Source organism: Felis catus, chromosome F1, assembly GCF_018350175.1.
Source record: "Felis catus isolate Fca126 chromosome F1, F.catus_Fca126_mat1.0, whole genome shotgun sequence".
In the NCBI taxonomy this organism is placed as follows: Eukaryota; Metazoa; Chordata; class Mammalia; order Carnivora; family Felidae; genus Felis; species Felis catus.
Genome location: NC_058384.1, coordinates 20,894,169 through 20,918,018, shown reverse-complemented (window position 1 = coordinate 20,918,018; position 23,850 = coordinate 20,894,169). Strand labels below are relative to the sequence as shown.

Here is a 23,850-nt window from a genome sequence, read left to right as displayed (position 1 = left end):
TGAAACTCTTCCCTGTTCATAAGGAAAAAAGTATTGTCCCGTAACTAACTTTGACCCCTATTAGCAAGAGGAAAAATCAATAAACCATCCTAAAACATACAGAGGTTTTAATTTATTTAGGAGTGTAAGTAGTGTTTTTTTTTTTAACATTTACTTATTCATTTTGAGAGACAGCGACACAGCAAGAGACTGCACACACGAGTGGGGGCCAGGGGCAGAGAAAGAGAGAGAGGGAGAGAGAATCCGAAGCAGGCTCCGTGCTGTCAGCGCAGAGCCCCACGCGGGGCTCGATCTCACATACTGTGGGATCATGACATGAGCCGAAATCAAGAGCCAGACACTCAACTGACTGAGCCACCCAGGCACCACAGTACTGATTTAAAGAAAAAGACTTTTGCTGAAAGCAGCTAGCAGGAAGGCCACAGCTACCAAACTAGTTTCTCTCACAGAAAGCAGCTATTTTTTTAAGTGTTTGTGAAAATTTCTTAGAGCATTCTTATCATTCTAGAGTCTTTAGTTTTAAGCACATTATTTGTTGTCACATCAAAGTCTTTGGGCAGAAAAACAAAATCACCAATAAAAGGAAGAAGAGAGCTTAAAAAAAAACAGCACTGGTCAGTCCAACAAATACAGTATTCAGAATCAGTACAAAGCAACAAAGTCCTCGTCAATGAGAGTGTAACATCCACAGCACTTAACAGAAATACAGATCTAAGAATTCCATGGTCTCAGAGATCTACCACTCCTTAAGTAGATGACTTATGCATAAGTCTTAGATCAATCTGGTTTTCTTAACTCCCTCGTCATATTAAAAAGAGTTATCAACTCAAGTGATTGACTCATTTTAATTTTTAATAAAAATGCCAGAAAGTACAAGCTATATTAAAGCAATCTGTGGAGGTTATGGCTCCATTACAATTACCAGACCACTGTATAGACAATTACCGCTTGGGAACATGGGAGTTACTTTTTAAAAAATAACCTCTTTTCACATGCACTTTTGTCTGTTAAAAAGCTGGATTTGGTGTTTGGGAATGGCCTGAACTCATATGGATCAAAGGTATTGGAATAAAATTGGTAATGAGGCTGGATACTTGTGGTACAAATTCAAGTGTGTTTACTAACAAAGTCTATTTACCTTCTTAGACTCAAACAGACTTTAAAACAATTCCAAAAAGGTGTCCCAAAACTTTTTGGATGGAAGTAGGGCTGTTATAACACCAAGATAACTTCTCAAGGTGGCTACTCCAAGTAAGAATCCTCTTTTGAGTAATTCTTCGGTCTCACTTCACTGAGTGGAAACTTCAACTACATGGTCGCGGATATCCCGTTCAATGCTTGGTCTTTACAAACATAATCACACCTCATAAGTACGAACAAAACAATTCCTGCACACCACACTTTATCAGCAATGGGCATCTTATAACATGGAAACATCACATAATAGAGTACCTTTTCTTCAAAATGATCACATATTAATTTGTTTCACCTAAAGCATACTACCGTTAAAAATGCCATAATTGAGCAATGCAGAAGCCAGCTTCTGGATCTTTAAAAATCACTTTAATATTAATGGAGGTGATTAATACTTATATGTCACAGACTTATTAGTGTGCAAAATGTTTCAAGTCAGTATTTATTAAACAATAAGTATACCAAAGGGTACTTCTAAATAACTTCCAAAAAGTTATTACCCTAAAGTTTAAACAAAGCAGTTACCTTCCACATAAATTCCATGATAAAATAATTTAAACACACGATTGATTCAGCAAGTCTTTAAAAATTGCTTTGGAAACTGTACAAGGAAGCGTTTTTCTTTGTCCTGTGTCACTTCTTTCTTTTTCCCTTCCTACTTCTGTCCCCCTCAGTTTATAATATGTCGGATGTAAACTCAGGAATTCAAAATGAACGGTGTAATTTTGCTTCACAGAAATTATGACCTACACCTTATAGAGAAACAAGGCAAAAACTGAATAGAACTGTATGTACTTCTTTCCGAAAAAAAAAAAAAATACAATTAAGATATATAACAAGATTATCTTTGGAAACTAGTTATTTCCCCTCTACTAAAAACAGCAAAATGTTCCACATTATTTTTTCTTTCCCAAGTACACAGTTAATTAGCATACATTCCAACAGTGTGCATGAAAAAATTTCTAAGCCTAAAATATTTAAATGATTCCTTCGTGTTTTGGCTAATTCAGTGGCCAAGAAAACATGTTTAGTCATGATGTTTAGATGGAGTCAAAAAACGAAAAGCCAGCAAAAATCTGTCATTATGTCAGCTATCAGTCTCCCTTCTCCCAAAAAGGTAGGGGGAAAAAAAAAAAAAGTACTGCTTCAAGTGCACAAGATTCCAGTAAACTTCCAACATCTCAGCTGACCTAGGAATGGAGCAAGCCATCTGTAAAGCCTGGAGTGGTCCAAATAGCACAGATAACTTCAGCAACAGCTGGAAACAGATGCTGGCCCCAAATCAGGCAGAAATCCCATCTTCAGTGTCAAGGAATGAAACGGGAGTCCAAGCTTCTAAAACACGTACCGACAAGTCCAGGAACGCGGACGGATATAATCCAGAAATGTGGGCTTCGATGGGGAAAAAAGAAGGGAAGAGTGGCTTATTTGCAGGCACTGTGAGCACGAGGTGTCAGGGTAGATAGGGGTGTTAATGCTACACACCGCACAGTTTTACAATGCCTCCCAGCACTTCCACAACCTCTAAGCTGTAAGCAGCTCACTAATTCAAAAGATTTTTATCTGCAACACAGATTATACCGATTTACAAGTTTTACGCAAAGCTTCTGACCAAATTCCAAAGAGGCACTACCTCTTTTCTGTATCTTGCATTTGATCTTAGCACAGGCCTACTTTTGGTGGTCTAAAATCTAAATGGTGGTAGGGTGAGGATGCTAAGATATATACACAAATTACTATAATATGAGGTTTGAAATGACTAAATGAGAACAGATGAAGCACCGTGAAAGGTCAGAAATGGGAAAAGACCGGAGCAAGAATCTGAAAAAGCTGGAAGATATTGCATCCAAACCGGATTTGAAAAGAAAATCTGACAGGTGGATCTGGAGTGCAGAGAGTACCATAACCAGAGACAGCCCAAAGCAGCTAGTTCAGATGTAAAAAGGGGGTTAACAGGAAATAAGGAGGGAGCATTGGGGCAGCCTAACAAAAACAAGGCCATAGGAGAAGCTTTGGGAGAGAAGCTGATTAACTGGACTCTAGGCAACTTCAGTCATAGGTCCCCGTGAGAGACACTCAAGTGGACAGATCAAGGAGGCACCATTAAATATTCGGGAGTTCTCCATACACAACTAAAAGGGAAGGCTCTAAAAATGAGAATCGTACATAATTACAAACAACAACAACAAAATCAAGGGAAAAGGGGTCCTAGGCATATGAGTGTAGCTGGACTTTTTCACAAACAGTTCACTATTCTGGGATGAAGTGGTGGCAGGAGGGGCACACGTGCCATTGAGAAGACTGCAGAACACCACATTTTCAGGACGAAAATTTTCAGGAAGAAAATCAGAAAACACTACAGAAAAAGCAGTGAAAGGGGGAGAAAAAAAAAGAGAGAGAGAACCGAAAACTAGGAGTGCTCAGTGTAAACAAAACCAGAGAAAAGAAAAATTTCAAAGACTGTGCAGTAAGATCAAATAATAAGCTAACCCTTTGACCTCCCTCCCCTTAACATTAATCTGGCATCATCTCCACTACTCTTCTCCTTAATATTGCCCATGACCCCTCACAACCAGGGGGCGAAAACATTGCTTTTCCGCTCCAACCTGAATGAGGACTCACATTTTTCAGAGGACAGTGCTGACGTGCATACCACTCTTGGGAATAAAAGCACAGGATGACTCCGTTGCCCGCGAAAAGGGAAGTCCACACCATAACATTCCAAAATGGCCTTTTCCGACTGTCATTGACAATGAAGTTGAAAGCCACTGAAGTCAGAAAGATGATAAAAAATGTAACAATCTGTCAGGAAATAAGTGGCTTCAGATATATGCTCTGATCATCATCACAATGAGCATCAACTGTGGGCATTCAGGTTTGTTTATTTATTTATACAGGTATACAGGTCTTATAGGTGAAAATGAAACTTCAGAGTTAAAATTTATCAGTGATTAATTGGAAATCAAATAATATTCAGGACAGGTGAAAATATATTTCATGGACTCATTCATATTTAACCTTGTCCCTCCACCCACCCACCCAAAAAAGGGTCCATGTTTTTCAGGGAGAGAACACTGAATTGTTTAAAGTTTTCATGACCTCCCAAATTACTGTTGTCATTAGTCTTCAAGGCTCTTTATGTCCATTTCTCTACTTCAAATTTAAGCACCCTGCAACAGTGTGTGTTTAAATTACTCAAAATCAATGTTGTAAGCATCTCACAAACACTGCCTCGAAATGGTATTAACTAACCTCTGGTTTTCTAGACTGCCTTATAGATTTTTTTCTTTTTTAATTAATTTATTTAAATTTAAGTTAGTTAACATACAGTGTAGTACTGGTTTCAGGAGAAGAGCCCAATGATTTATCACTTACGTATAACATGCAGTGCTCATCCCAACAAGTGCTCTCCTTAATGCCCATCACCCATTTAGGCCATCTCTCCACCCAACACCCTCCACAGCAACCCTCTTTCTTCTCTGTAGTTAAGAGTTTCTTATGGTTTGCCTCTCTCTCTGTTTTTATCTTATTTTTCCTTCCCCTCCTCTATGTCCATGTTGTGTTTCTTAAATTCCACAAGTGAAATCAATGATATTTATCTTCCTATGACAGACTTTTTGCCTAGAATACACTCTAGTTCCACTCATGTTGTTGCAAATGGCAAGATTTCATTCTTTTTGATCGCTAAGTAATATTCCATTGTATATGTAAACCATGTCTTCTTTATCCATCTATCAGTCAATGGACATTTGGGCTTTTTCCATAATTGGCTACTGTTAATAGCGCTACTATAAACACTGGAGTGTATGTGCCCCCTTTGAATCACCATTTTTGTATCCTTTGGATAAATACATAGTAGCGCAATTGCTGGCTGGTAGGGTATTTCTATTTTTAATTTTTTGAGGAACCTCCATACTGTTTTCCAGAGTAGCTGCACCAGTTTGCATTCCCACCAACACTACAAAAGGGTTCCCCTTTCTCTGCATCCTCACCAACATCTGCTGTTTCCTGAGTTATTAATTTTAGCCATTCTGACAGGTGTAAGGTGGTATCTTACTGTGGTTTTGATTTGTATTTCTCTGATGAGGAGTGATGTTGAACATCTTTTCATGTGTCTGTTAGCCATCTGGATGTCTTCTTTAGAAAAGTGTCTATTCATGTCTTTTGCCCATTTCTTCATCGGATTATTTCTTTTCTAAGTGTTGAGTTTGATAAGCTCTTTATAGATTTTGGATAGTAACCCTTTATCTGATACATCATTTGCAAATATCCTCTCCCATTTCATCAGTTGACTCTGGGGTTGCTGATTGTTTCCTTCACTGTGCAGAAGCTTTTTATCTTGATGAGATCCCAATAGTTCATTTTTGCTTTTGTTTTCTTGCCTCCAGAGAAATGTCTAGTAAGAAGCTGCTGAGGCTGAGGTCAAAGAGGTTACTGCCTGGTTTCTCCTCTAGGATTTTGATGGTTTCCTGTGTCACATTTACGTCTTTCATCCATTTTGAATTTAATTTTGTATATGGTGTAAGAAAGTGATCCAGTTTCATTCTTCTGCATGTCACTGTCCAGTTTTCCCAGCACCATTTGCTGAAGAGACCATCTTTTTTCCATTGGACACTCTTTCCTGCTTTGTCGAAGATTAGTACACCATAGATTTGTGGGTCCATTTCTGGGTCCCTATTCTATTCCATTGATCTATGTGTTTGTTTCTGTGTTAGTACCATACTGTTTTGATGATTACAGCTTTATAATAAAGCTTGAAGGCCAACATTTTGATGCCTCCAGCTTTGGTTTTCTTTTACAACATTAGATTATTCAGGGTCTTTTCTGGTTCCATACAAATTTTACAACTGTTTGTACTAGCTCTGTGAAGAGTGCTGGTGTTACTTTGATAGTGATTACATTGAATGTACATTGCTTTGGGGGGTACAGCCATTTTAACAATATTTATTCATCCAATCCATAAGCGTGGAATGTTTTTCCATTTCTTTGTGTCTTCCTTAATTTCTTCCATAAGCTTTCTATAGTTTTCAGCATACAGATCATTTATCTCTTTGGTTATTTATCTCTAGGTATCTTATGGTTTTTGGCACAAATGTAAATGGGATAGACTCCTTGATTTCTCTTTCTGCTGCTTTATTATTTGGGTATAGAAATGCAACCAATTTCTCTACGCTTATTTTATATCCTGCAACTTTGCTGAATTCATATATCAGTTCTAACGGTTTTTTGGTGGGGTGTTTCAGGTTTTCCATGTAGAGTATCACGTCATCTGCAAAATGTAAAAGTTCGACTTCTTCGTTGCCAATCTGGATGCCTTTTATCTTTTTGTTATCTGATTGCTGACACTAGGACTTCCAGTACATAACAGTGGTGAGAGTGGACATCGCTGCTGTGTTCCTGATCTTAGGGGAAAGCTCTGTTTTTCCCCATAGAAGATGATATTGGCTGTGGGATCTTCATAAATGGTCTTTAAGATGTTGAGGTAAGTTCCTTCTATCCTTACTTTCTTGGGGGTTTTCATCAAGAAGAGATGCTGTACTTTGTCAAATACTTTTTCTGCATCTATGGAGATGATCATATGGTTCTTATCCTTTCTTCTATTAATGTGGTATATCATATTGATTGATTTGCAAATATGGAGCCAGCCTGCAACCCAGGAATAAATCCCACTTGATCATGGTGAATAATCCTTTTAATGTACTGTTGAATTTGATTTGCTAGTATCTTGATGAAAATTTTTGCATCCACGTTCATCAGGGATACTGGCCTTTTAATTCCCCTTTTTAGTGGGGTCTTTACCTGGTTTTGGAATAAAAGTAATGCTGGCTTCATCGAATGAGTTTGGAAGCTTTCCCTCCATTTCTATTTTTTGAAACAGTTTGAGAAGAATAGTTATTAACTCTGCTTTAAGTGTCTGATAGAGTTCCCCTGGGAAGCCATCTGGCCAAGGACTCTTATTTGTTGGGAGATTTTTGATAAATGATTCAATTTCTTTGTTGGTTATAGGCCTGCTCAAATTTTCTATTTCTTCCTGTTTCAGTTTTGGTAGTGTGTGGGTTTCTAGGAATTTGTCCATTTCTTCCAGATTGCCCAGTGTGTTGGTATATAATTTTTCATAGTATTCTCTTATAATTGCTTGTATTTCTGTGCTGTTGCTTGTGATTTTTCCTCTGTCATTCATGATTTTACCTACTTGGGTCCTTTCTCATTCTTTTTGGTAAGTCTGGCGAGGGGGTTATCAATTTTGTTTATTCTTTCAAAGAACCAGCATTTAGTTTCATTGATCTGTTACTCTGTTTTTCTGTATCATTTATGTCTGCTCTAGTCTTTATTATGTCCCTTCTTCTGCTGGCTTTAGGCTGTATTTGCTGCTCCTTTTCCAGCTCCTTTTGGTATAAGGTTAGGTTGTGTACTTGTGACCTTCCCTGCCTCTTGAGATAGGCCTGAATTGCCATGTACTTTCCTCTTCTGACTGCTTTGCTGTAACCCAAAGGGTTTGGACTGGTGTCATGTTTTCATTTTAAACAGCTTCCATGTTTTTTTGTTTTTTTCTTATTTCTTAATTTCCTGGTTAACTCATTCTTTAACTTCCATGTATTTGACAGTTTTCCAAATTTTTTCTTGTGGTTTACTTGCATGGTATGATATAGATTTTTTTCTACCTGTTGAGAGCTGATTTGTGACCCAGTATGTGATCTATTCCAGAAAATGTTCCATGTGCACTCAAGAAGAATGTATGTTCTGCTGCTTTAGGATGAAATGTTCTGAATATATCTGTTAAGTCCAACCCATCCAGTGAGTCACTCAAAGCCACTGTTGATTTTCTGTCCATTGTCAGATCATCTGTCCATTGCTATTAGTGGGATATTAATGTCCCCTACTATAATGGCATTATTATCAATGAGTTTATGTTGTTATTAATTGATTTATATATTTGGGTGCTCCCACATTGTAAGTGTTGCTACAGTTGTTAGATTTTCTTGATGGACAGACCCACTATGATATAATGCCCTTCTTCATCTTGTTACAGTCTATGCTTTAAAATAGTTTGATATAAGTATGGCTCTTCCGGCTTTCTTTTGACCTCCATTAGCATAACAGATGGTTTGCCATCCCCTCACTTTCAATCTGCAGGTGTCTTCAGGTCTAAAATGCTCTCTTGTAGGCAGAATACAGATGGATCTTGTTTTTTAATTCATTCTGATACCCTATGTCTTTTGGTTGGAGCATTTAGTCCATTTACATTCCAAGTAATTATTGAAAGACAGGAGTTCAGTGCTATTGTGTGATGTGTACAGTCGGGTGTTTCTGGTGACGTTCTCTGGTCCTTTGTAGTCTTTGTTGCTTTGGTCTTTTTTTCCTCCACTCAGACCCCCTTTACATTTCTTGCAGGGTGGTGTAGTGGTCGTGAACTCCTTAGTTTTTGTCTGGGAAAGCTTTTCTTTTTAAGTTTACTTATTTTTAATGAGAGAGGGGTAGGGAGGGGCAGAAAGTGAGAGAGAGTCCCAGTCAGGATCCGTACCATCAACACAGAGCCCAATGCATGGCTTGAAGTCGGACACTTAACTGAGCCAGCCACCCAGGTGTCCTGGTCTGGGAAACTCTTCATCTCTCCTATTCTGAATGACAGTCTTGCTGGATAAAGCATTCCTAGCTGCATATTTTTCCCATTCAGCACATTGAATATTTCCTGCGAATGACTTCTGGTCTGCCAAGTTTCAGTGAACAGGTCTACTACTAACCTTAGGTGCCTAGCCTTGTAGGTTAAGGACCTTTTGTCCCTAGCTGCTTCCAGAATTCTCTTTATCTTTGTATTATGCAAGTTTCGCTATATGTCATGCTGTTGGCCTGTTTGTGTTGACTTTGGTGGGAGTTCTCTTGCCTCTTGGACTTGGATGCCTGTTTCCTTCCCCAGATCAGGGAAGTTCTCAGCTATAATTTGTTCAAATAAACCTTCTGCCCCTCTTTCCCACTCTTCTTCTGGGACTTTATGATATAGATATTGTTTCGTTTCATGGGATCATTGGGTTTCCTAAGTCTTCCCTTGTGATCTAACACTTTCCTTTCCCTTTTCCAGCTTCCTTATTTTCTACAATTTTACCTTCTATATCACCTATTCTCTCCTCTGCTTCTTCAATCCTCGTTTTCACTGTATCCAGTTTGTTTTGCATCTTAGTTATAGGATCTTTTATTTCAGCCTGACTAGTTCTTAGGTCTTTGATCTCTGCAGCAAGAGTTCTCTGGTGTCTTCCAGGCTTTTTTCAAGACTAGCTAGTAGTCTTACGACTCTTGTTTTCAATTCTTGTTCAGATATATTGTTTTTGTCTGTTTTGAGTAAGTCCCTACCCATGATCTCTTCTTGACCTTTCCTCTGGGGAGAATTCCTCTGTCTTGTCACTTTGGCTAAGTTTCTGTCTTCTGTGTGTTTTAAAATCTTGTTACATTTCCTAGACCTGAGAGTAATGCTGTTAAAAAGGGGCTGTACACTGTCTGGGGCCTGGCACTCGAGGAAGTGTTTCTGGTATATGCTGTGTGCACTCTGCTGTTGCATTCTGGCTGCTCTTTCCCACTGGTCAGTCCTCTGCAGAGCTCCTCCTTGTCTGCAGTGAGGGAGTGTTTGGACCTTTAACTAGCTGTGTTTTGATTTGTTTGTTGGAGTAACCCTGGAAAACAGGAGGAGAGAGGGAAAGCCTGATCCCCCCCCCCCCCACCACCACCAAAATGAAAAAAAGAAAAGGAAACAAAAGGGAACAATAACAACAAAAAAACTCTCAAACAGAGAATCAAAAAACTATACGGCTGATTCCAAACAAAAAGGAAAAAAAAAAAAGAAAAAGAAGAAAAAATAAAAAAGCCCCTTCCAAAAAAAAAGAGAAAAGAAAATGAAAAAAACAAACAAGAAACTATAAGCCTGGTTCCAAAAGAAAAAAAGAAAAAAGAATTGTAGGTGTCATTGTCAAGCACTCGATTTTCAGTGCACTTGGTGCATGCTGGGTGCTGGCTGTGCTGGTCTGGAGGAGAGGCCAGTTGCGGTTGAGTTGGGTCAGCCAGTCTTGCTCCAGTAAATAAGCAGTTGCCAGGTGCCAGGTGCCAAGAATTGTAGGTGTCATTGTCAAGCACTCGATTTTCAGTGCACTTGGTGCATGCTGGGTGCTGGCTGTGCTGGTCTGGAGGAGAGGCCAGTTGCGGTTGAGTTGGGTCAGCCAGTCTTGCTCCAGTAAATAAGCAGTTGCCAGGTGCCAGGTGCCAAGAATTGTAGGTGTCATTGTCAAGCACTCGATTTTCAGTGCACTTGGTGCATGCTGGGTGCTGGCTGTGCTGGTCTGGAGGAGAGGCCAGTTGCGGTTGAGTTGGGTCAGCCAGTCTTGCTCCAGTAAATAAGCAGTTGCCAGGCACGAAGGGGTGGGGTTTGGTGTAAGGAAGTCCTGCCTCCACTGGGGGCAGCTGTGTTGTTCTCTGAAGTCCCACAGTGTTGATGTTGGGGGGGGAAATGGTGCCATCCCAATCTCTCAGCCCTAGTCCGGGGATCTCATACCTCCTGGTATTCAGGCAGTCCTCACCGAATAGCGAGGGCAGTCAGCTTGCCCTGTGCTACAACTATCCTGCACCTTCTCCTTGCAGACAGCTGGGATCCAAAACCCAGCGTCTAAAAGGACCCAGCATCATACAGATCCGCTCCCCTCCTCTGGGGTAGAGCCTCTCTACCTTCATGATGAAAGGCCTTTGGCTGGCACCTACTGGGTCTTTTGTCCTTGGGGAGGCAAGAAACCCTCTTCCAAGAGTACTCCAGGAAGGAGAATGTTCCCTCCCGATGCGCCCCAGAGATCTCTACCCCACTCTATACACTCCAGGACCAACTCCCTCCTCCCCAGGAGCGCACACCAACAGCTCCAATCCAGAGAAGGTTGCGCACTTCCAAAACCTCAAGAGTTTGAGCTCGGAATGCAGTTTGCAAACAAACACACAAACAGAACTAGACACTCGGTGCTTCTCGCTCCCCAGTCCATGGTCCAGAGAAGTTTTCCTCTTGTGCTAACTCAGTGCCACACTTTCTAAATCCCTCTCTCTTTCTCTCTCTCCCTTTTGTCTCTTCACAGAAAGGGTTCCCTCCCTTCCATGGTATTGCCATTTTCCTCTCCCCTAATTCACTTCCACTCGCCTAGTATCTGCCAAGCTCTCTTCCTCCAACTGTGGAGATTCTTCCGCCACTCCGCAGATCAATTTCCTGGGTGTTTCAAGTGATCTGATCTCAATACTAGCTATGTTTGAGGGATGAGGAAGCCTAGGGATCCCCCTACTTCTCCACCATCTTAACTCCTTGCCTCTATGCTGCCTTGTATTTTCTCAATTTCTCTTTTACCTTGATACTCGGTACTCACAGCGTGCCAAGATACTTACTTCCAAAGAACATGAAGAGCACGAAAAGCACTGGATAGAAAAAGTTCAAGCAAACAGCCAAGGCATATTCATGCACTACAGCAGACACAGCAAAGACAGCTAACATGGCAGCCCATTTGAATCTCTTCGTGAAAAACTAGGATAAAAGGAGAATAGGAAAAAGTCATTTTTTAAAAAGTAATAGGCATGAACTATATACAGCTGACCCTTGATTTTCTTATAACATTTTCTTTTCTCTAGCCTACTTTATTGTAAGAATATAGTATGTAATAATACGTGTAACACGCAAAACATGTGTTAACCAACTATTTGTTATCAGTAAGGCTTCCAGCCAATAGTAGGTAATTAGTAGTTAAGTTTTGGGGGACTCAAAAAATTATATGCGAATTTTTGACTGTGTGGGAGGGTCTGCACTCTTAACCCTTGCGTTGTTCAAGAGTTAACTGTATATAAGACTTAAAATTATCACATGCTAAAGGCACCTATTTAATTATGTTTGTATTTGATTTTTCCAATCTACTCTTTGGATTAAATGAAATGTAGTGAAATAATTACAAAAAACATCTAATGCTTAAGAATCCTTATTTTAGTAAAATGAGGCATTGTCAAAGCCATTAATGTCAAAGGATCTGGGCATATTTTCAAAAACTTATTTGTAACTTCAATTTGTAATTCACTACCACAGACCACAGTTTTCATATATAGATGGACACATCACATCCAATCTCAACCTTTAGAGTAACACTGTACGATAGATAGGACAGGCATCCTCCCCATTTTCACAGGTAACTAAATTATGATTTATTTGGAAGGAAGCGACATGCCTTGTCCACAAGTGAAACTATATTTACAAATGAAAGAACACTCGACTATAGCGCTATTTGCACATCATGCTATTGCTTAACCCAAGAGTCACTTACTTAACAACTAAAATCTGCAATCCAGAGATACCAGCATTAATCAATCACAAGATTCAAGATTACACTTCATCAATCTAAATAGATTCCACTCTAAAGAAGGTCTCAAAGACACATATCACCAACTGGAGATACACCAAACATTAATGTTTCCCTTTTTTCGCAAAGAAACAAAAACAAAAACAAAAACCAAGAAGCTAGATTATTTGTTGGCAATCAGATTCAAAGAAATGATCCATTATTGGTAGATGATTTCAACGTCTCCAAATGCCTCCATGCGTTCTTACTGTAACCATGTAAACTAAAACCCAAAGCAAAACCATGGTATTAGATCTAGTAATTGTACATACTAGTCTCTAAGGAGTAGTGTTCAAAGCATAAGGTTTCTTGGACATATAGACCTAAATGGCCCACAGCAAACTGAAGACAACTAAGTATAACTTCTTCCAGCAGCACAATACTAATACCTTCTGGAAAAGAATCTCCATTTTTTGAACATCAACTAACTCTTGCTGCTTACCCAAAGAAAGTCCTTGTAAGCATAGTAATATAGCCAGTCATGAACTACCACATTCCAGGTCCTGTAATAGTTAGAGTATGATGTAGAGTTCCACCAATCCTGAGGGAAAAAAAGCAAAGGTTCAGAACTACATACACACACACACACATACACAGAGAACCAAAGTAAAACACCCTGAACGTTCCTAAAGGGCACACGCACACAACATAATATCCAGTGTGTTATAATTTGTTAGTCCATACGCTGATGTCAGAAAAAACTTAAAAGGCATTTTGGTTATTAGTGTTCAATAAGACATGAATTCTGGTTCTGAAGTCCCTAAGCTCATTTTGTCTCATTATTAAAGAAGTTACGATGGAAGATACAGAACATACAGAATTATTAAATCTAAGGTTCATCTAAATAGCAAATCCCCTTACCTTGCTAAAACACAGGGAGAGAATTCTAAGGTCATGTACACTTAGTGTGCAAACCTGAAGAAACGTCCACTGGTACCACAAGTGACAAAATTTACGTTGCACAAGGGAGTGAGACAATGGTTACCTGCAAGTCCCGGTGCGCCTTAACACACCTTGCTCCCTACTTTCAGATCAAACCAATGGAATCAGAAAGCTACAATTTACAACCCACAATCCCAGTTTCTTTCAGAAAGGAGTGCAAGGCTTTGGGTGTTGCCAGATGAACCACGAAGAAACAAAACTCCAGAGGGCTTTAGGCAGGGTCACAGAACACTGTGAGCAACCCCGCTCCTGTGTGAAGCTTAATTCCAACTTTGCAAGTATAAGAATACTATCTTAAGCATAATTGAGGCCTTTCAAAATAAAGGAGGGAAAAGTGATTTCCTTTATGAACTATGACACAATCCTACACAATTTGCTAAGAAGATCGCTCCTCCGGCACCAGAGAGCCAATTTCGGATGAAGGATCAGCAAAGTCTCATGACGCCCTCTGGACGCTTGCTTTCCCACTTCATCACCCACACAGGTACCAGCAGAAACTTTACACTTTATTAAGGGAGCAGATATTAGAGGTAGAAGATGTGGCTGTGAGGCTGTGCTAACTGCATCAGTATCAGAATTTCGGACTTAATGTTGGTAAAACTTATGGAAAAAAAATTTCACAACGTTTATGCTAGAAAGCTAGTAGCCAACAATGTTCAAATACTGAACAATGAAGATGGAAGTACTTAAGAAAAATGGGAAAAGAAAGAGAAGTGCAAGTATACATTACCCTATAAAACATCCTGTCACCGAAGCATAACATCTCAGCAAAGGCATTGAGCCAGCAGTGCAAAAAGGCAAAAAACATAAGGAACAGTATCAGCACACCTAAAAATAAGATGAACAATATTAAGAGTCTTTCCAAATAGTTCATATACCTAGCAGTTAATTTTTTTAACGTTTATTTATTTTTGAAAGAGTGCATGCACAAATGAGAGAGGGGCAGAGAGAGGGGGGGACAGAGGATCCGAAGCAGACTCTGCGTTCACAGCAGAGTCCAACGTGGGGCTCAAACTCACGAACCACAGGATCATGACCTGAGCCAAAGTCGGACGCTTAACGGACTGACCCACCGTGGCACCCCCCAGCAATTAATTTTATGTCACCATTTGATTAGTCGTAATTTTCTATAAAATAAAAGTTACTGTTCCAGCTTACCCATTCAAGTGATGACAGAATGTTCTTTTGAAAGTGATTTTAATTTTAGAAAGCAATAATTACCTTCCAAGTGGGTTTCAAGATAAAAAGAAAAAAAAAACAGGCTAGGTCATTTGTTAAGTTTATCTGATTTGAGAGAGAAGGAATGCTAGTGGGGGAGGGGGAGGCGGGGGGGGAGAGAGAGAGAATCCCAAGCAGGCTCCACACTGTCAGTGCAGAGCCTAATGCGGGGCCCAAACTCACACAAACCAAGAGATCGTGACATGAGCCAATGTCAGACGCTTCACCAACTGAGCCACCCAGGTACCCCATGACCCAGACTGTTTTTAATAGAAATGCCTAGATGAAACCTGCTTTAGACTCTGTGTCTCCCTCTCTCTCTGCCCCTCTCCTGCTCACACACACTCTCTCTCTCTCTCAAAAATAAAAATTAAAAAAATGTTAAAAGAAAAAAAGAAATGCCTAGATGTATGGCTTAACTTGGTACCCAAGGCCTTTTAAAATCTGGCCCTCATGCATTCCTCTAAACCAACTGCTTAAAACTGTGGGAGATTTGGGGGCACCTGGGTAGCTCAGTGGGTTGAGCATCCGACTTCAGCTCAGGTCATGATCTCACGGTTCACGAGTTCGAGCCCTGCATCGGGCTCTGTGCTGACAGCTCAGAGCCTGGAGTGTGCTTTGGATTCTGTATCTCCCTCTCTTTCTACTCCTCCCCTGCTCACACTCTGTCTCTCTCAAAAATAAATAAAGATAAACAAAAACAAAAACAAAAACGGAGGGAGATTTTGCTCCTCAGAGAACATCTGACAATTCTGGACACATGTCATTGTCACGACTCAAGGGATACGGGCTGTACTACTGGTATCTAATTAGAGAGGTGGGGATGCTGCTAAATATCCTACAATACACAAGATAGCCTCCCCAAACGGAGTTATCCAGCAAAATGTCCAAAGTGACCAAGTTAACCGATCTGACTCTACTCGCACTGCTGTAAACATTGTCCATGACTGGACTCCTGCCGTCCTAAAATCCTCCGTATGCCTCTGCTTCCATCCCACCCCCTAAAAGCACATTTCCACCAGTTCTGCCAAACATCTAGCTGTTTTTCAAAACTCAGTATCAAATGTCATGTCCGATGTGATGCGAAGTTCATCAGCACCTTGTTCATCCCAGTTAATATATATTACGTTGTAACATATATTATACATTATATTGTAAAATATCCGTTTATATGCCTACCCCTTTCATTCACCTGTTTATTAAAAAAATATCAAAACATATTTATGGAGCATCTATTATGTATTAGACAATATCGGAAAGACTGTGATTGGCTGACGGGCTGTAAGACACAATCCTTGATCTCAAGGAATTTGCAGCCTAGTGAGGAAGATATGCATTTAATACATATTCTATTAGAGGGACAGATAAAATAATTTATTGGAGTAAATCTCGGGGGACAATCATAAAGGATTACCTAGGAGCATGGGAGAGGGAAAGGAAGAAGGAAGGTAATAAAAGACATAACCAACATTTAAGAGGTAGAGAAAAAAGAAAGTAAAGGAAACTGTAAATATAATTAAAATGCAAGCTTCCAGAGAGTAGAGTATGTGTGTCCAGTTCATTACTAGGTCCACAGCACCTGGCACATAATAGGTACTCCTACATCTCTAAAAAAAGAACTAAGTGGAATGAATGAAGTTAGGAGATAGAGGTATGGCCAGAAAGACAGGAGAGTAAGAACAGGCGGCGAGAGGTTTCCAAACGTGGTCGACAGCATCCAACAAATGCTTCCTGGAGAGGAAACAGGATAAAGGCTAAACCATCTACCGGATTTAGAATCAGGAGGTTACCAGTGATTTCAATAAAGGCCATGTCTGCGGCCTGGATGGAGTCGGAGGAAGATTACAGTGAAGTGGACAGTGAACGGGAAGATCAGGTGTAAATATGGACTATCCACAGTCACAGAAAGCAAAACTTGAGTGGAAGTCAGAAGACAAACGGGAAGACTGGGCTGAAACTGGAAGTATACTTACTTAGGAGACAGACAGAAAGAGGGTGACGTGGGTACAGATGTACAGATGAGTTCATAGCAAAAAGCAGGTAAATCAAAAAAGTGCATATTCAATAGCCCTCTTTTTCCTGCATCAATAGCCACATTAACTAGTACCCATGTTACCTGGCAAGATGGAATTAAATACACATAGGACCAGAACGCGAGCGCTGAAGGGCTCCTGTTTGATATTCCGAAACAAGGGGGTGCAGAGCCTTTCAAAGATGTAGTACATATAAAAAAGGCAACCAAAAACCTGGAAAATAAAACGACATACTAATCATGGCTTGATAAGGAAAGACGGGGATTTTTTTCCTTCAATAGAAGAGAAATGTGACCCTCAGACTGATGTTTCCATCTATGTTCCATTTAGTGCTACTACATAAAGTTGCCAACCTACAATCCTTCACAGGTATTACTCAAGCCTAGTTTCTATCATACCTTCTCTCAAGCCTTTACCAAATTACATACCAAACCCTTGGAACCTGCTTATCCTGCTACATAAAACCCAGAACAGAAGAACTTACTTCATAAATGGGTATTTGGTTGAGACAAGATTTTAAAATGGAAACTTCTGGGATTTATGATTCTTATCATTCAAACTATACCCACACATATATTTCCCAAAACAAAAAACCATAAGGGGAGGGAGAAATAAATGTAAAGGCTTACTAAAGTTACCAAATGAAATGACTTAATTAAAATAAATTCTTTTACTGAAAGAAATGACTTTTGATGTTGACAAAACAAATACCATTTACTGTACTGGTAACATTTTAAAAGACTTCAAAAAGCGTTCTAGAGTCCCCAGATGACAAGAATTTACCAACAGCTTCAATAGATTAAATTAGTATTATAAATTTGAATCCCCATCTCCCACCAATCAACAAACCTCAGGTGGTTAAAGAAAAAATTCACCTGTAAAAACTGCATAGCGACATAACCCCATCTTACAGTGGGAGTCCTAAAAAGGAAGAAACAAAGTAAGTTTTCTAAAGAAAGCTAATGAACACAGAACATCATTTCTGGCATAGGAAATGCCTGTGTAATTCTGTCCAGAATTACTGCAATCGAATCGGATTGCCAGAATCACCATTTGGGGCTTTCCCATGCCAGCATGAGAATTAAAACTCATCCTATACTCTTTATAACCCTATATGACCTGGCCCCTGCCTACTATCCCACCTCACTCAGGCTACACTTCTGGTGCTCAACACTCTTCGAACCTCACGCTACCATTACCTGGGATAGTTGTCACGGTAGATGAGGGTAGGAGCAAACAGGAAGTACAGATACTGGTTGACTGTGGGTACTGGAACAATCTCTGCAAAAGGAAAACTGTGGTTAGATCAGACACTCTTCAACTTCTCCTGGCAAAACTAAAAGGGAGAAGAAAGCACACAATAGGGAAGAATAAAATGACTTCTCTTAGCCCACGTCACTTCTTCCTGATCTCCCCAGATGAAGACTTCTTATTCTTATACGGATTCAATATTACCGATCTGTCTAAACTAAGTTATTCCTGTGACTTAGAAATACCTTCTAGAGTTTGAAGCAGCAATTCAAAGGGAAGCACACGTGGGTGTAATGAGTCTATTAACATCCTATAAAAATAAGACCAAGTGTAAGAGGCTGGTGATCAATGTTTTCCAATTGTACGTACGAAGGCAAAATGGGAACAATCAGGAAACAGTAAGACAGTCTTCCAAATCAGTATGGATCCTACATAACTGAAATCGAACATAACGTCTACAGAATGTAATAAGCCATCCCACTAAATACCAAAGGTTGAAATATTCTATTGAATAATCCTTGACCTAATGAAATTACATACTTGATTTCTCCTTAGCTGAATTTAGTACCCGAGGCACATTCTCTCTGACAAATGAATAGGCCTTCATTATGAAACGAATCTACAAAAGGAGGGGGGGGAAAAGATGAATTTTCTACCATCGTCTTGTCTCCATAAGCAACCCCAGAACATCACTAGATTGTAATCATATAAAGAACTTCCTAATTTTGCATACACCAACTCAAGTTCACTTTTATGGAATAAAACAAATGAAAAACAAACTCACATGTTATTACTCAAATTATTTTGCATCTAACAGCATTATCTATTACAACCGTATTACGGTAAGAAACAAAAAACCTATTCAAACAAAGTTTCCTGAAATAGTCCTTCCCATTAGTCACACAGAACATTACAAACAGCCAATGTAAGTCAGAAAATTCTAAAGGGTGTATGAACAAAATAAATCCTTTATTCAGATGGGAACCGTTTATATGACAGAACAATGAATCGGACACCTCAAAGATAGAGTTTTTAATTACAAAAATATTTTATACTTTAAATGATTTCTACATGTGCTCAAGAACAAAATTTGAATTCACCCAGCACAGTTCAATATAATTACCAAGAATCAGAGGATACTGAAACTAGTATGAATTTTAAGATAGGAGATGATCTAGTTTACCACTTTAATTTTATACACAATAGCACAAAGAACCAGATAAAGAGATGTATCCAACTAATACAACTAAAAATAACAGAACATCAGTATTATTTTAACTAAGTTAAAATAACTAAGTTGCACTGCACTGGGCAACATTCAAAACCTTACCTGTTCAAGTATGACAATGCTCCGGGAAGCTGGTGGGAGCGTGTAAGCTAATGCAACATATGTTGGTCCCAAACCTAGAACTCCTATCAGGAAGACCATGAAAAGGAAGCCATGGATGAGACAATGGACCACTGGATGAGAACTCCGGCTGTAGCCTCTGGCCCAATGTTGAAAGAGGAAATAGGGAATTGAAAGTGTACTCAAGAACATGGTCCACCACGTCCACATGGCAATAGGAAATTTGCCAAAAGCGTAAGACATGAGATTGAACTCAAGCACCAGCCTAGGGAGAAGAAGCACAGAGAAAGAACACAAATTTTTAATGTGCATTGACTCACAGAATCCCAAACTTTCAGACCTAAAACTCTGAACCTTAGGAAACACAACAACATTAATCTACTCTAGTTGTGGAGGTAAGAGCTGTGCTAGAGAGAGAACTGCTCCAAAGCCTCTGCTTCACAATGTATCCCAACAACAAATTTTCTAAAAGCCCTAACATAATATAGTTTTTGAACATAAGGTACCCAAGATAACCTAAAAGAATAAAACTTTAAACTTCTTGTGATTAGATTCTAACATTCATAAATTTTCAGTTCTAAGATATTATAAAGTTAATATCTAAAGTATTGAAATAGCAATCACTGTTACGTCCAAAAGATGATTTTTAAGAATAGGAATAATTCAAAACTCTACTAATATACTATTAAACCATTATGTCAAAATGTGACTTTCTAATAATGCACATAATTCAATGTATGATTACCACCCTATCATTTTTAAAGTTACAATTTCATTCTTACATTAAAAAGAAATGTTTTTCAAGCATAATTCCAATAAGCTACTTATTTTTAGTAACAACCTGAAATGCATACCATAGTAGAAAACTGATAAACTGTATATACAAAATTTTCCCATTTAGGAAAATTATTTAGAAACTGCTAAAATGTACTAAAAAAGACCATTTGAAAAATAAAACTAATGAAACTTCCAATATTCCATTTAGTTGTGCTCTTGAGAGAGAGGAATCTCATCCTCCAGTGAGCTGCTCTGGGATTTCCTGGAGCAAACTTAACCAAATCACCAAAATTTACCAAAATTTAAATGTCACAAAAGCTCCCAACACCCCATGCAGGAACTAGCCAAACATTCGTTTTCTTGCCTTACCTTCCTTCATCAATGTAATCTACTACGAGTGTGCTGAGGATAAAGAGAATGAGCAGGGCAATAAACATGTGATATATTGTTCTGATGTGGTCCACTTCAAACAGCTCGCTGTAAATGCAGTTCAAACCAATACATTAATTGTCTGTATTTAATTTTAAAACACCACATATTAAACACTTAAGGCAGTTGGGCAGAGGTTTAATCTACCCTTGAATAGTAATCATGAGCAAACATCTCCAGTAGTAATCACAGAATATTAAATCTGAAGCAGAGATAGTCAATGACATGACCAAGGTAAAAACTTAATGTAAAAGCTTAGCATAAAGTTCTGTCTAATAAAATGATCCTGCCTTCTAGAAATAGCATGGATATCAAACATTTAAAACAAATGATGGGCATTCTTGAAAACCTGGCAGAAGTGGCTATTTTTGTAAGTAGGCAAAAGGCAATGAAAACAGGAAACACAAAAACTATTCCAAAGATTACAAGTTTTTTTTTTTAATCTTATTCTTACATTCCACTCCCTACACTTAACTTATATTAAGTGCTATCTATTTCCAACATGTTAAGATTCACATACATGTGGGGAGCCTGGGTGGCTCAGTCTGTTGAGCATCCAACTTTGGCTCAGGTTGTGATCTCACCATTTGGGAGTTCGAGCCCCACATGTGGCTCGCTGCCGTCATGCAGAGACTGCTTTGGATCCTCTGTCCCCCTCTCTCACTGCCCCTTCCCTGCTTGCACTCTCTCTCTCTCTCAAACATTTTTAAAAAACATAAAAAAATTCATATGTATGCATTTCTATAACGATGATAATCAACCACTACCCTACATATCTATAAACTTAACCATTTACAAATGCTTTTATTTTCTATCCTCATTGATCTTTTCATTTAAGATAGGGCTACTTTTAAAATACAGCAATGACTTTCTAGATGACACCTTCTTAAATAGGTATTTTTTATATTTGACTAAAACAAGTTTATTTAGCTTTGTTTTTGCAAAGATGTGTGCTCATCATCTAAATAACTTTTCGATGATATTTTAGATTGCCCTGGATTAGGAATCTTCAAATTCTAATAAAAACCCACCTGAGCCATAAAATATTTATTTCCTTGGTTACAAAAATGTTTTATAAGGGCACCTGGGTGGCTCAGTCGGTTGGGCGTCAGACCTCGGCTCAGGTCATGATCTCACGGTCTGTGAGTTCGAGCCCCGCGTCAGGCTCTGTGCTGACAGCTCAGAGCCTGGAGCCTGCTTCGGATTCTGTGTCTCCCTCTCTCTCTGCCCCTCCCCAACTCACACTCTGTCTCTCTCTCAAAAATAAATAAACTTAAAGAAAAATGTTTTATAATTATCGGATACTTGAATTTTATTTTTTTATATAGCACAATTCTATCATTAAAACCTTCATTACAATGTTCAAAATCATTTATTTTCCCTTTTATGTGAAAAGCCTGCATTTCCCCCCAGACACAGATTTTAAAAGATAAATTTCTTCAAACAACAGTGTGGCAAATACTGAAACTGTATTCTATATAATATAACAGGTCCAGAAAACTGGCCTTCTTGGGGTGCCTAGATGGCTCAGTTGGTTAAGTGTCCGACTTTGGCTCAGGTCATGATGTCACAGTTTGTGAGCTCAAGCCCTGCATGGGGCTCTCTCTGCTGTTAGCACAGAGCCTGCTTCAGATCCTCTGTACCCCTCTTTTCTTCTCATCAAAATTAAGTAATACAGATCAAGTTGGCTCACAGAAAGCAAATTTTGGTAAGTAGAAGATGGTTATTTTTTTCTGTTTTGAGAGAGAGAGAGAGAGAGCGTGCATGGGATGTGGTGTATGTGGGGGGGCGCAGAGGGAGAGGGACAGAATCTCATGCAGGCTCCACGCCCAGCTCAGAGGCCAATGCAGGGCTCAATCCCACAACTCCAAGACCATAACCTGAGCTGAAATCAAGAGTCAGATGCTTTAACCAACTGAGCCACAGGCACCCTGAAGATGTATTGGTTTTAAAAAGCACATTAAGACACTCAAGGTAATTTTTCACCAGCCCAACTATTTCAGATGACCTGTACTAATGCAGGTGAAATTATAGTAGTCTGTTAATGAATAAATGACTGAGTAAATAAATAAATGATCTACTCAGAGAATACTATAAAAGAAACAATCATTATCTACCCAAAGTACACCTTTAATTTGCAGTTCACAAATGAGGTCGCCATGATTAATATACATTGCTTGATTTTTTTTTTTCCATAAAATTCACACAATCAGGATTCTAAACTAAGTAAATCTGAGAAAACTATCAAGTCTCTTGGCTGGCTAGCCAAAGACATGAAAAATATACATAATATACCAAGAAGGCAGCAACACCAGAACTCTCATAATGGGGTTTACCTAATCAGAAAACTTTTGTTCTAGCTTCTTCAGTAATAGGTTCTCTGCATCACAACTTCAAGGAATTTATCAGAGGACAGTTAACCATTGTTACCGCTAACTCCTCCTTTAAAACTAGACATAGAACCAGAAGATCACAGAGGAGGAAAAGACACAGCAAGTGTACAAGAAGTATCAAAACCAATGATTTATATCAATACAGAACTCACTAAACATGTGTAGATTAAGCAGTGATTTTAATAATCAGAACACTTTTAATTCAAACTAAGAATTTAATAAAAGCAACTAAAAATACTCACTCTAAGAGAGACCGCCTTACAACAAAAATCTTTCCATGTTCTGGAGGTGCTCTGAGATCTCTGGAAAGAGCAAAAAATTAAATTAAAATATAAATACAGCAAGTATTTTAAGAAATGTAAACCTATAGATAAGAGAAACTATAGCATATAACATTAATAAAGCAGCTTCTCCCTATGACCCAGGCACCATGTTAAGGGTTTTATGCATGTTGTATCATTTAATGTTGAACAATGCTGTGAGCTATATACAGGCCTATCTGGTTCGGAAAGAAGACATGTCACTAGAGCAGGGTTCAAAGGCTCTCCATAGCCCAGCCCCTATGGAAATGCATGCCTGCCATCACACAGACAGCCACTCTCTTCTCCTAACAGGCTTCTAGCCCTGCTCCAGTTCACATGCTGTTACTGGCCTGTCCTCTGAAACTGCACTGAAATTCATGATGCCAGGGCACCTGGGTGGCTTATTGGCTAAGCATCTGACTCTTGATTTCGGCTCCGGTCATGATCTCACATTTTGCGATTTTGAGCCCCACTTTGGGCGACCGCAGGCCCCACTTCAGGTGAGCATGAGCCCCACTTTGGGTAAAAACAAAACAAAAAAAACAGAAGCCCCACTTTGGGTGAGCCCAG

The 23,850-nt window shown here is 39.2% G+C and overlaps 1 protein-coding gene across 3 annotated transcripts in view; it reads right to left on the bottom strand.

Moving 5' to 3' along the window:
• Positions 1 to 834: 834 nt before the first annotated feature.
• The window catches only part of SOAT1 (sterol O-acyltransferase 1), an 82,889-nt gene continuing 59,873 nt past the window's right edge, over positions 835 to 23,850 (bottom strand). For all 3 annotated transcript variants that reach the window (XM_011291018.4, XM_011291017.4, XM_045048478.1), the window contains 12 exons: positions 23,221 to 23,280; positions 20,526 to 20,633; positions 19,362 to 19,644; positions 18,572 to 18,650; positions 17,980 to 18,061; positions 17,656 to 17,701; positions 16,864 to 16,993; positions 14,260 to 14,357; positions 13,030 to 13,128; positions 11,593 to 11,728; positions 3,817 to 3,962; positions 835 to 2,586 (listed from right to left, as the gene is read on the bottom strand). In XM_011291018.4, the coding sequence (XP_011289320.1) occupies positions 2,530 to 2,586; positions 3,817 to 3,962; positions 11,593 to 11,728; positions 13,030 to 13,128; positions 14,260 to 14,357; positions 16,864 to 16,993; positions 17,656 to 17,701; positions 17,980 to 18,061; positions 18,572 to 18,650; positions 19,362 to 19,644; positions 20,526 to 20,633; positions 23,221 to 23,280 (1,324 nt within the window). In that variant the 3' untranslated portion in view covers positions 835 to 2,529. The remainder of the gene's footprint in view (positions 2,587 to 3,816; positions 3,963 to 11,592; positions 11,729 to 13,029; positions 13,129 to 14,259; positions 14,358 to 16,863; positions 16,994 to 17,655; positions 17,702 to 17,979; positions 18,062 to 18,571; positions 18,651 to 19,361; positions 19,645 to 20,525; positions 20,634 to 23,220; positions 23,281 to 23,850) is intronic.